The sequence below is a fragment of the Oryza glaberrima genome, chromosome 6, assembly GCF_000147395.1.
Source record: "Oryza glaberrima chromosome 6, OglaRS2, whole genome shotgun sequence".
Lineage (NCBI taxonomy): Eukaryota > Viridiplantae > Streptophyta > Magnoliopsida > Poales > Poaceae > Oryza > Oryza glaberrima.
In genome coordinates, this window is record NC_068331.1 from 26,702,258 (window position 1) to 26,714,050 (window position 11,793).

At 37.3% G+C, this 11,793-nt stretch overlaps 2 protein-coding genes across 4 annotated transcripts; both read left to right on the forward strand.

The window, feature by feature from the left end:
- Window positions 1–2,278: 2,278 nt before the first annotated feature.
- LOC127778000 (uncharacterized) lies at window positions 2,279–6,553 on the forward strand. Of its 2 annotated transcripts, none has more exons than XM_052304633.1 (9): window positions 2,279–2,448; window positions 3,469–3,921; window positions 4,096–4,270; window positions 4,366–4,660; window positions 4,814–4,895; window positions 4,999–5,089; window positions 5,450–5,529; window positions 5,623–5,867; window positions 5,991–6,553. In XM_052304633.1, the coding sequence occupies exons 1-8, from the start codon at window positions 2,401–2,403 to the stop codon at window positions 5,857–5,859; spliced, it is 1,461 nt and encodes a 486-aa protein (XP_052160593.1). In that variant the 5' UTR covers window positions 2,279–2,400; the 3' UTR covers window positions 5,860–5,867; window positions 5,991–6,553. The 2 variants fall into 2 exon arrangements, with proteins under 2 accessions (XP_052160593.1, XP_052160594.1); XM_052304634.1 differs by having other exon boundaries at window positions 2,281–2,448; window positions 4,823–4,895.
- Window positions 6,554–7,850: 1,297 nt separating this feature from the next.
- On the forward strand, window positions 7,851–11,359 carry LOC127775518 (probable 3-hydroxyisobutyrate dehydrogenase, mitochondrial). 2 transcript variants are annotated; one of them, XM_052301768.1, is made up of 11 exons: window positions 7,851–7,998; window positions 8,276–8,436; window positions 8,644–8,725; window positions 8,893–9,007; window positions 9,271–9,421; window positions 9,607–9,689; window positions 9,812–9,907; window positions 10,003–10,145; window positions 10,246–10,330; window positions 10,546–10,625; window positions 10,723–11,359. In XM_052301768.1, the coding sequence occupies exons 2-11, from the start codon at window positions 8,352–8,354 to the stop codon at window positions 10,808–10,810; spliced, it is 1,008 nt and encodes a 335-aa protein (XP_052157728.1). In that variant the 5' UTR covers window positions 7,851–7,998; window positions 8,276–8,351; the 3' UTR covers window positions 10,811–11,359. The 2 variants fall into 2 exon arrangements, with proteins under 2 accessions (XP_052157728.1, XP_052157727.1); XM_052301767.1 differs by having other exon boundaries at window positions 8,637–8,725; window positions 10,723–11,356.
- The last annotated feature ends 434 nt before the right edge of the window (window positions 11,360–11,793 follow it).

Sequence of the window (11,793 nt, forward strand, 5' to 3'; positions counted from 1 at the left end):
TTTAAGGTTTATATCATAATATAAATAATATTTATAAGGTTTATATCATAATATAAATATATTTACATAGCACTGATCCTAATACATTAAAATCCATACATTTTTAGCCAACCAGATGTTTGGAAGGGAAATCTAAGCAATTCAAAATTTAAAGTTTAACCACTATAGTAGCTGAAAGATAATTTTTTTTAACCTTAGCATTTGCCAAACAACTTACAGATACACTTATGATTATGCCTCCTATTTGGGCATATTTCATTTCCAAGCGGCAGGTATGAGGGTCATTTTTCAGAATACACTAGTGTGCCTTTAGCTTTCGATTTCTGCCATCCTTTTTTCAGTTAGTCCAGTGGCTCTGATGAAACTTGGCAAAGATAGACCAAGCTTGCAAGAAAGAAAGAAAAGTCCAGGGTACTTTACCGATTTGGACTTCTGCTTGACTGCCACTAGGGCCATATGGTTTATTTTCTTGCTAGAGATTAATACCAACAAGTATTTAATATAGTGCACATTCTGAACGACACTTTTAGGTATATTTGGATTGATGTCAATTCTTACCCTATCAATTATTTAGTAGTCTTAAACAGTACTCCACTCCACTTGCTAGCTATATGGGCTGTGTTTAGATCCAAAGTTTGGATCCAAACTTCAGTACTTTTCCATCACATCAACCTGTCATAAACACACAACTTTTCAGTCATATCATCTCCAATTTCAACCAAAATCTAAACTTTGCGCTGAACTAAACACAGCCTTGGAATGAAGCCAAATCTTACCAATTCAATAAAGTTAAAAGAATACTACCCTACTAAAAGTTTGATAGGGTTAAAACTTACCCAAGATTTCGGTGTAGAGATTTGAAACGTGCAACGATATAAACAACAAAACCGTCCACTAACATGAGAAGAAAAAAAAGGAATGAGAAAAATAAGAGAAAGTGGCACGAAACATAATAATTCACATCTCTCGATGACAAATTTCAAAAGACATGCGATTTGGATGTTAAATGTTATGAGACGTGCAAATTGTATGTCAAATACTACATCCATTCTCGTTTACTTGTTAGGAGTATTTATTTTTACCATAAAAGTTATTTGTAAATACTTGTCACCACACGGATCTCAATGAAAAAAATATTTTACCCGTACAATTAATATTACACCCACTTAACTATGTTGATTGTTTAATTCTAGAGAGTTCTTTAGCAATAGTACTTTCTCCGGACGGAAATACTTGTCTCAGAACATGCAAATGACTCACATATCTGGTACTTTTTTTAAAAAAAACAAATGATAATTTTGAACAAAGAGGGTATTTAAACAACCATACTAACGGACCCATCGTTTCGCTTATTCACGGAATAAGCCAAACGGCATATTTATATTTGCAAACGAATAGTAATTTGTGAATAAAACTTTTATATACGTGTTTTTAGTGATCTAAAAGCAAATGCTGAAAAATAAATTTTGATGAAAAAACCCAAAATCAGCTCCAAATTTAATGTTGAAAATTAAAATTTTGGTAGATAAACATAAGAATAAGCGAAAAGATGAGACCCTGGGGTAAAATTAGCATATTTTATAAAAGTTATGAATGCCTACATACAGAGTTAAAGGTGACAAATAAATACCTCCTCTATCTAGAATAAGTTCATTTTCACCTATCTCATGCATATCGATAAAAAATCAAAATAAATAGAATATCTCACTTTATCAAATCCTAATATAATTATTTCTTACTTTATCTACTCGTGATGTATTTATCTCTATTTTTATAAACTCTGATTTAATTATTTCTGAAGTAAACTTATTTTGGATAAACAGATGGACGAAAATGAACTCATTCTATGACGGAGGGGTAGAAATAAAGGGAGCACTAAAATCTTATTACTGTATCCAGTATTAAGATGAGCAAACAGTATAAACTGTGGTGCATGCGGCGGCGTGGTTAGAGCAAGTTTAATAGTATAGCCAACTATTAGCTCTAAATTATCTATAGCCAATGTAATAGCTAATTCATACAATAGTTGCTTACTATATTATTAATACCTTGTCCTACCTATCATAAACACGTTACGTCTTATAGTCCGTGCTACACCTGACTATAAATCTGTAGCCTGTTGCTTTTCTCTTTTTTTTATCTCTTTAAAATATGTTTATAGCTGGCTTATAGCCTGCTACTGTACGTGCCCTTTTATGATTAGGCCATAGAATATAAACAGTAATTCCGGCTTCTGAGGGGTTAGATGGAAAAAAAAAGAACCATTTGCAAATTGCAAAAACGTCCTTTCTCCAGTTCTCCTCCCCTGAGCTTCTCCCAACAAGAACACCCACTTGCTCTCTTCCCCTCTCTCTCTCTCTCTCTCTCTCTCGCCCCTCGAATTCTGGCGGCGAAGCGTACATGGACAAAGCGGAGGAGGGCCAGTCTTCGGAGCCCGCCGATTCAGCGGTGAGGTTCTCCCACCCCAAGCAGCTCGACTCGCGTTTCTTTCCCCCGGCTTTCCATGTTCTTTCTAGGGTAGTTTTCGAGTAGTTCAACTTCTGATGGTTTCTTGGTTCCGTATGGGGGATGGCGAGACAATCTGTTCAGACCTGTTATCGCTGGGTGTTGCAGTTTAAATCCGTCTCTTAATTTCGTTGATCAGAGGCGAAAGTTGCGAAGCTTTGAGGGTGAATTGTGGCGGAGTTGGTGGAATGTTTGTGGATGCTCTTTTGCCGCATCTTTTTTTTATTCTCTTTTTTGGAAGATTTGATTTTTCAGGGAAGATCGAATGATTTGTTTCTTGCTTTTTCCCTTTATTAGGGCAGGTTTCCTCGATTGTAGTGAAAAGCTCGTGTTTGCCTACCCTGGTTTTCCTTGTACTTTGTCACATGAGCTAAAATTATACTAGATTCTACAGTAGTAGGTTTGCTGGCCTTTCTGACGAAATTGCATCACTGAAGTGTATTGCTATAAGTGTGATTATGTGGGTGCTAATCTTGATTTCTTCTTGTGAAAATGCGTTTTAAGTTTGTTGGATACATAGTCTTAGGATCGGGAGACCAGTTGTTTGTAATTCCATCACACAAATTATCTAGGTTACAGCTAATCCAAGCAAGGTAAGATTGTAATGATATGTTCAGTTAGGTAGGTAGAGAATGAAGTAGGATGGACAGTAGAGATCATAGCTATGTTTTCGTCAAATTCTTAATGTGCGAATTTGAAGTTTTGGACTCAATGGAATAAATAAAGCCCTAAACAATTGACCCATAAGGCCATAAGGTACATGTCTGCTGGTGCTACTCCATGTGTGCTCGGTAGCTCAGATGAGTGCCATGAGCTTCATTAAATTGTATCGGCTCAAGAATCACTATTTATCCCTGATGATTGATGCCTTTACCTTGTTCATATTCCATTAGTCTTGCAAGTTTAATTTAATGGAATTTATGTAGCATAGCTTGCTGATAATACTGTTTGCTGACTTTGTAGGCACCAGCCCAGGATGACAGTGTGCAAACTGCATCTGGGCATAATTCACGAAGGCCAAACCTTTCTTTGCAAATACCAGCTAGGACCCTGGATAACCAAATAGGCACTTCAGCGAGAATTAATATATCCCCTAGCCCCAGCTCAACGAGAGCAGGATTGCCCCCGAGGCCTAATTCAACTAGAACAAAATCTTCTCTGAAGAGCATCATTCCGCAACAGAGTTTCAGGGCGAGAAGTTCAGCACAGGAAGGTGATCGGGCGATCCTTCTGGTTCCTGGGACACCATCAGAAGGGCAGCAGGATAATACATCAACGTTGAGATCATTTTCTTTTAGAAAAGTCATAAACTCGTTATCCGCAAAACGTACACATTCTTTGCCAGTCACACCTATAGCAACTTCAGACAAAACTTCTTCTCCGGCAAATCAGATCAACAACCTACCAACCACAGATGTAAGTATATACATTTTTGTTCTGCATTTTTTATAAGAATTCCAGATAGATGGTACAGCTAGATAGTAGTATTTTCATGCTACCAGTCGGAAATGGGCTTACTGCCTTACACTATGTTGCGCAAATATTTGTAGTTTTACTAAGTTTTCTTTAAATGGTTTATGATGTTTGCAGGATCAAGATGTTCAAGCAAGAATTAGGCGCTCACTTTCAGTACCAGGAAATCGTAAAAACAGGAGTTTGAGGAGGGCGGATTCATTAGGTGTCATCCGTGTGATTCCAACAACTCCCCGACCTATCCCAGTTAATACAACTGCATCAAGTGATGGGATTGAGGAGACAGTGGATGGTATCTTCACTTCTAAGACTTTACTGCATCATTTTAATAGGACAAATTGTTTGCTTCTGAAACAGAATTGGTTCATTTTACTGAATTCTTGACAGTTCCTGGAGATGGAGGCGAAGATATCCCTGAAGAAGAGGCAGTCTGCAGAATTTGTCTAGTTGAACTAAATGAAGGAGGGGAAACACTTAAAATGGAGTGCAGCTGCAAAGGGGAACTTGCTCTTGCACACCAAGATTGCGCTGTCAAATGGTTTAGCATCAAGGGAAACAAGATATGTGATGTTTGTAAGCAAGAAGTTCAAAATTTGCCTGTCACTTTGTTGAGAATACCGACTCAAACTGCTAATAGGCGAGTAACAAATGGTGCTCATCAAAGAGCCTCTCAACAATACAGGTAAACGTGCTTTAGCTGTCTTGATTTATGAATTGTTGAAAAAGGAAGTACTGTTTTCAAATTATTTTTTTTCGTGGTAGATTCACTCTTGAAAAAAATAAATAAATAAGCATTCTGTGATCATTTTGCACGGTTCTGAAATTTAACTTTCAGTTATAACAGATTTTGGCAGGACATTCCAATTTTGGTCATGGTTAGCATGCTTGCATACTTCTGCTTCTTGGAACAACTTCTGGTTAGGGTCTCATTCTTATTTATATGCATGCAGAATGTCCCACTCTGCTTTTTCTTAGCTTGTGAAACCTCTCTAAATGGTGTTGATTCTTTAACTGAAACAGGTTACAGATTTGCAGTCACACGCACTGGCAATTTCGTTGCCTTTCTCATGCGTGTTGGGCCTCCTTTCTTCCATGATAGCATCCACCATGGGTAATGCACTGTCATCTTTACCGTTCAAAATTATTGTAGTTCGCACTTACAATGCCATAAGAGTAGTTAATGTATAGAGAAACTAAGGGCATTTCAAGCTTTCAGTATTTAATAAGTGGTAGAAGACCTAAACTGTAGTAATCACCCACTGTTCAGGTCTGTAGTCTGTACTCCAAATTTTTATCTAGTTTGTTAACTTGTGTAGTGAGTTCAAAACTTGTAATAGGAAAATAATGGTAGTTTAAACGATTTCAGTATTTCTGCAGAAGTAAATTATACCTACAAACTTAGGGTTCATTATTTGTTGCCTTTGGACTCCTTGCAACCATGACAATCCGATATTTCTTTTTGTCCGTACAGTAACCAAGAGTTATCTATGGGCCTATGCTTCGTTCCAGTTTGCTATTGTGATACTGTTTGCTCATATCTTCTACAATGTGGTAAGAAATTATTTCCCATGATTACATTTGATGCAGCTAATGTATTTCATCACTCTGCTCATTATCAATTTATCATCATCTTAAAACTTGCAGTTAAAAGTAAATCCAGTCCTTGCGGTCCTACTATCCTCATTCACTGGGTTTGGGATTGCTATCAGTGCGAACTCAATGCTAGTGGAATACTTGAGGTGGAGATCTAGGAGGAATCAACAGCTAGCTCAAACTGTCGATGATGGTCAGCAACAAGAACCTGGAAGTAATGCTGTAAATGAAAACAATGGTGATAGACAGCAAGCGCAGCATCAAGAATCTGGAGATAACATTGTATGACAATTCAGGTTTGTTATTTAAGACATTTATCAAGAATCTAAGACATATTTATCACATTTTTAACAAGAGACGAAAACTTCCACTGATATTTATGCATATCCTCACTGGGCTTTCGCTGTTGAATTGTGCAGATTAAGAAGCGCAATGAATGTGAATAGCTAGCTTTGATATGTTCAGTAGGTTTAGCTCGTCGAACTTCAGAATCACCTATGCAAGAATAGGAAACATGGAGCAAATTTCCAATGGCGACAGCATAAGATGATAAGAGGCTATGTGACAAGTGAGAACATGGAGAATGCGGCGGATATAGTTAGGCAACACAGAGAGCTGAACCAAACTATCCATTGTACACGGTATTAATTTAGCAGTTTGACATCATAAGGTGTGGTTTGTTCAGTGTAAGTTTAGTAGTTCTGGTCGTCTGGTATTACAAAATTACATCACGAAAGTGAGTGCAGCTAGTGGCTAGCCATACAGATATATATACAGGTATAGGTATGTGAAATACAGTTATACCAGCTTTTACAGTTCTGTAGTCTGTGTGAGGAGAAATGTGAAGGCAGAGAATTTTAGATAATGACATATTTCAGAGTTCTGAACTTAGAAATTATTCGGGTAAAAAGATAGAGAAGAACTGTATGCAGTGCGTGGGGATTGAATTGAAATGAAATATGGAAATGATGTTCGCTTCAAAGTAAGATTTGTGATTCTTTGTTCCGGTGGTTCTGCTCTGCATCGCTCGTGCTCAACAATTCAATAGTAGTTATTAATGTCATAATTCTTTTTAGCTGAGCATAGCTAAATTGTATTAAGAGGAAGAGGGTTGAGAAAAGTTACCATATCGACACTGATTTTATTTAGTTATAATTCGATTCTCTATTGAGTGTCTGCTGATAGATGCCTGTTCAGCAAAGATAAAATCGGTTAGGTGGGCTTGGAATATAATACAACTATTATCTCCGAGGCTCCAATCACAGATATAAGAAATATGCCATTTTTATTAAAAAGTTAAGAAAATAGTAAAATATTACAAAATGTGATAGTGGAAGATAAATCAGTATAAATTATAGTAGACGGAGAATTATACAAAAGTTGATAGATGTAAAATAAACTAGTACAAAAGCTATGTCTAAAGATCACAAACAAATCAATTATATTTATGGACAAACCGTATAGCATAATCTTTTTTTAGGTGATATTTGGATACTAGGGATTAAACTTTAGTCACTATCACATCGGATTTTTGACACTAATTTGAAGTATTAAACATATACTAATTACATATAAATGGAAATTAATTTGCGAGACGAATTTATTAAGCCTAATTAGACCATGATTTGACAATGTAGTGCTACAGTAAATATGTGCTAGTCATGTATTAATTAGGCTTAATAGATTCGTCTTGCGAATTAGCCTTTATCTATGTAATTAGTTTTGTAAGTAGTCTACGTTTAATACTCCAAATTAGTTCCAAAAATCCGATGTGATAGAGACTAAAGTTTAGTCATAATATCCAAACACCATCTTAGAACTAGCATAATCTCTTATACTCCTATTTATGATGAGTATATATTTGAATGCGGTTAGGACTCCTTTTAGGCCCTTTTGTTTAGGCTTATAAGCCAACTTATAAGTTGAAAAGTCTAAACCAAAACAAACAAGCAGCTTTTTCATTTGGTTTTTTTTGAAGCCATAAGCCACTCTAACACTATTAAGCCAAAAGCTAGGTTGGAGAAGCTTTTTTGGCTTATATGAGATAATGTATGACTCCACCACTAAACTTAGGACATTAAATCCACTGACTTATAAATCATATAAGCCAATAAGCTGACTTAAAAGTCTAGGCCAATAAGTCTAAGCCTAAACAAAGAGGGCCTTAAGCACAGATAACTTCACGCGAATCAGTTCAAGTTCCTGTAAAATTCACGCGAAAATTGCTCCATTCCAGAGGTGGAAGGATGCTGCTTTAAGATTGGCGTTATGCCACGTGGCACGATCTGAGTTAGGGGGACGGCCTCTAAAATGAGAAAGGAGAAAATTGAAGGGATATGGACGTGTGACACGGCGCTGTAATCCCATTCCCAACTCTTCGGCGGCTCACTCGATCAGCCTCTCCTCCTCTCTACCTGCCCCCCATCTGTAAGCCTCTCCTCGATTTTGATTCTTGTGCTGAATTTGATTTCCTCGTCGAATCCGCAGTTGCCATGACCATGATTCGATTCGGCCCGAGCAATTTTGCTCGCATGGCCAAAAAAGGAAAAATTCCTCCTTTTCCCCTAGTTCCCTGGAAAATGCGTTTTCTTGATTTGACCACCCCTCGGAATTAGTGGCGAATCAATATGTTGGATAGCCCTGGAATTTTAACGGGCTTAGCATAGTGTAGACTGTAGAGTGAGTTGGTTGTTGGTTTTTGCAGCGAATATTTGGCCAGTAAAGCGAAAGTGAAGGGTTTGCAAATCGGCTAGCAGTTCAGAGAAAATGGGGGTTGTTGGATGGAGGGTTCGTTCGATGGTCCAACATTTGGGTTGGAACTGTCGCCGGGGCCTCTCGTCCGCTGCGGTTCAATCTCAGTTGGAGGTATCCTTTCTATCTTCTGTTCTTCGTTGCGGTATCGAAATGCTAAGATATCATTTTTACAGCTGTGCTTGTACTGTACCAGCTTGAATTTGACCAGAGCATGGTTAAAAGGGAGGAGGGCAAAATATTTGTTCTTCTTTTTTTTTTTTTGACGCGTCACTGTATTGGTTTTCATGTGAGTTGTTGATACTTCTTCTCAGAATGTAGGATTCATAGGACTGGGAAATATGGGTGCCCATATGGCGAGGAACCTGGTAATGGCTGGATATAAAGTGACTGTTCATGATGTGTAAGTCCTTGCGTATTTTCATTTTGGCAATTTTTTTTGTAGTCAAAGGTTTTTATTCTCCAAGTTTAGTTTGTTTATCAAGGAACTTATAAATATAAGCCTTCTGTCCCAGTATAATACAATGTTCTATGTTTGCCATCCAATGACCATTGAATATGTGATATCAGCAATGAGAATACCATGAAGAAATTCTCGGATGATGGAATTCCCACAAAACTGTCTCCACTTGAAGTGTCCAAGTCTAGTGATGTCGTAATTACGATGCTGCCTTCGTCTGCCCATGTAAGCTGGTTGAACCATGATATCCCCTTCTTTTCAATTCCTTTTACACTCTTAGTCTCTTACTACCTAGTTAGATCATGATATCAGAGAGTAATACCCTCGCATGTCCCGCATGTAGAAATCTGTATACCGTAGCTTGTTGCTGCATCGAACTTTTGCTCTAGAATTCTTAAAGAGATGGTGATGTATGAGTATTGTAGGTCAAAACTTTAAAAAACCCCTTTAGAATATTAAAATCTTACGTGTTCACAGATGTTTTTCAGGTATTAGATGTATACAATGGACGGAATGGTTTGCTTGCTAATGGGGGCTGCCTTGGACCTTGGTTGTATATAGATTCATCCACAGTTGATCCACAAACATCAAGGAAAATATCCATGGACATCTCAAAATGCACTTTGAAAGAAAAGAAAGGTTATATATTATAATAGCATATTAACCATGATTTGCTATTAGAAGTTCAAAACTTGGATAGTTGAATATATTGTATGTGGGAAAGATGGAGCAAAAGCTTCTTCATCTTTTAGCCCCGACAACAATTAAAACTGAAGTATATCTGAATATTTAAGGTGGTAATGTCACCTTTTGTGTATTTCCAGCCTATGCTGAAAAACCGATGATGCTGGATGCTCCTGTTTCCGGAGGTGTTCCTGCTGCAGAAGCTGGGAAACTCACTTTCATGGTATTCAATCCTTGCTTTTTCGTAACTTTGGTGTTATCACCAGGAATATACTTTGGTCGGACAGTTACTACATTAGATGGAAGGATTTCTGTCTTATTTTGGTGCAAAGGAATGATATATAGGTAGGTGGTTCAGAAGAAGCATATCTAGCAGCAAAACCCTTACTTCTCTCAATGGGCAAAAAAACAATATATTGTGGCGGGGCTGGAAATGGCTCGGTAAGTTTTAGTAACTCCAGCTCTTCATTAAGATCTCTTCAAAACTGTTTGTGTACAGATGATTCAAGCTCACTTTTGATGCTCTATTTTTCAAGGTTGCAAAGATTTGTAACAACATGGCAATGGCCATCAGCATGCTTGGAGTCTCCGAAGCTTTTGCTCTTGGTCAGAATCTCGGCATCAAAGCTAGCGTTCTTACAGACATATTCAACTGCTCAAGTGCCCGCTGCTGGAGCAGGTATTGTGTGCTCTTCACCTGTCCTTTGTGGTTTGGGTTGCAGTTAACTTACAGGTTGAATAATCTGAAGTTTGCGTGCCCTTTCTATTGACTTGAACAGTGACACATATAACCCAGTTCCTGGAGTAATGATGGATGTGCCATCATCGAGGAACTATGATGGTGGTTTCACCTCCAAACTAATGGTATGATGCCAAGATACAGTACTCTCTGCTACATCAAATTAGTCATTGATTGTCAAAGACTGAGTTGTTGTGTCCTAAAAATTATAATTTTCTTCTCAACTGATTGGTAACCGATTAACCATTACTTTTATTCTTGAGGATATATAAAGAACAGAATTAGAACTATCTACACATTATCAGATCAAAGTAATTTAATCTTTTATGTTCTTTTGCAGACCAAAGATTTGGATTTGGCCATGGCCTCTGCATCTGGAGTTGGCTTCAATTGTCCCTTTGGTTCTCAGGCACTTGAAATGTAATTTTTTTTGCCCGTTTTCTAAACCAAAACTTCTCCAGAACCATACTATATTTTCTCTGCTCAATCGTTGCACAACTAACATTAGTTTTTGCAGTTACCGAAAGCTATGTGCTGATGGCTGTGAACTCAAGGACTTCTCATGTGCATTTCGCCACAACTATGCTGGCAAAGATGAAAATTGATCTTGTAGCTCTGCCACCTAACTTGCCACCTGTTAAAATAAATAAAGCAATAAAAAGTTGTGTGATTGAAGTGTACTCAGGCAAAGTTGGACTATCCTTTGTAAAGTGAATTATCTTAATTGACGCCTTTCAGCCTGTAAAATCAAATCCATTGGCTCAAAGCAAAGCTTTCTCTGACATTTGTACTAAATTGATTTTACTGAGGTATTGTCCCTCTTGTATTTTCAGGGCTGTGTCAACATAAAGTGTACTCTTGCTGCATTCGGACCAAGTATTCCATACTATGTGTAACAATGTAATTAGACATAGGCATCAAGTTCTGTATGTATGATCAGAAAATGTACACCAAGGAGAGCCCTGTGCTGTTGTGCACATATTGACATATTGTACAAAGAAATGTAGCAATCGCATTGCCAAGCAAATGACTTGATGAATAAGAACATCAGATTTGGCAGAATAAATGTAGGTTTCATTTTCAAATGTTATGTTAGTATATGTTTGGTAGAGTTATATAAGGATATACTCCGGACATCTTAAAAACAGTAACAAATATTGGCACCTCCTTTATGTATGTTTTATATTTTTATAATCTCACCGGTTTTAAATATACTACATCATTGACTTTTGAAACTATCCATCTTATCGGCAACACCGGTTTAATGTGATATAGTGTTCTATGAACAAGTTAGTATGTTACACAGTTTTAATGTTATAAAGTGTTCTATGGATCTGGAATTTGATTTGTGTTATGTGTGCATCTAACTTGTATTTAAAAAACTTGCATTATTACGAGTAAGGGAGTGTTTGGATAAGGGACTAAAATTTTAGGCCATGTCATATCGGATGTTTGGATACTAATTAGAAGTATTAAACATAGACTAGTGACAAAACCCATTCCATAACACTGGACTAATTCACGAGACGAATCTATTGAGCCTAATTAATTCACGATTAGCCTATGTGATGCTACAGGAAACATGTGC

What these genes read in the sequence shown, in the direction of transcription:
- LOC127775518 (XM_052301767.1), top strand. Translation starts at nt 8,338, where the DNA reads ATGGGGGTTGTTGGATGGAGGGTTCGTTCGATGGTCCAACATTTGGGT. An exon ending in AAAGTGACTGTTCATGATGT is followed by an intron (nt 8,726 to 8,892) that starts GTAAGTCCTTGC and finishes ATGTGATATCAG; the next exon opens with CAATGAGAATACCATGAAGA. An exon ending in GGTTCTCAGGCACTTGAAAT is followed by an intron (nt 10,626 to 10,722) that starts GTAATTTTTTTT and finishes TAGTTTTTGCAG; the next exon opens with TTACCGAAAGCTATGTGCTG.
- LOC127778000 (XM_052304633.1), top strand. Translation starts at nt 2,401, where the DNA reads ATGGACAAAGCGGAGGAGGGCCAGTCTTCGGAGCCCGCCGATTCAGCG. An exon ending in AGAGCCTCTCAACAATACAG is followed by an intron (nt 4,661 to 4,813) that starts GTAAACGTGCTT and finishes TTTAACTTTCAG; the next exon opens with TTATAACAGATTTTGGCAGG. An exon ending in CTCATATCTTCTACAATGTG is followed by an intron (nt 5,530 to 5,622) that starts GTAAGAAATTAT and finishes TAAAACTTGCAG; the next exon opens with TTAAAAGTAAATCCAGTCCT.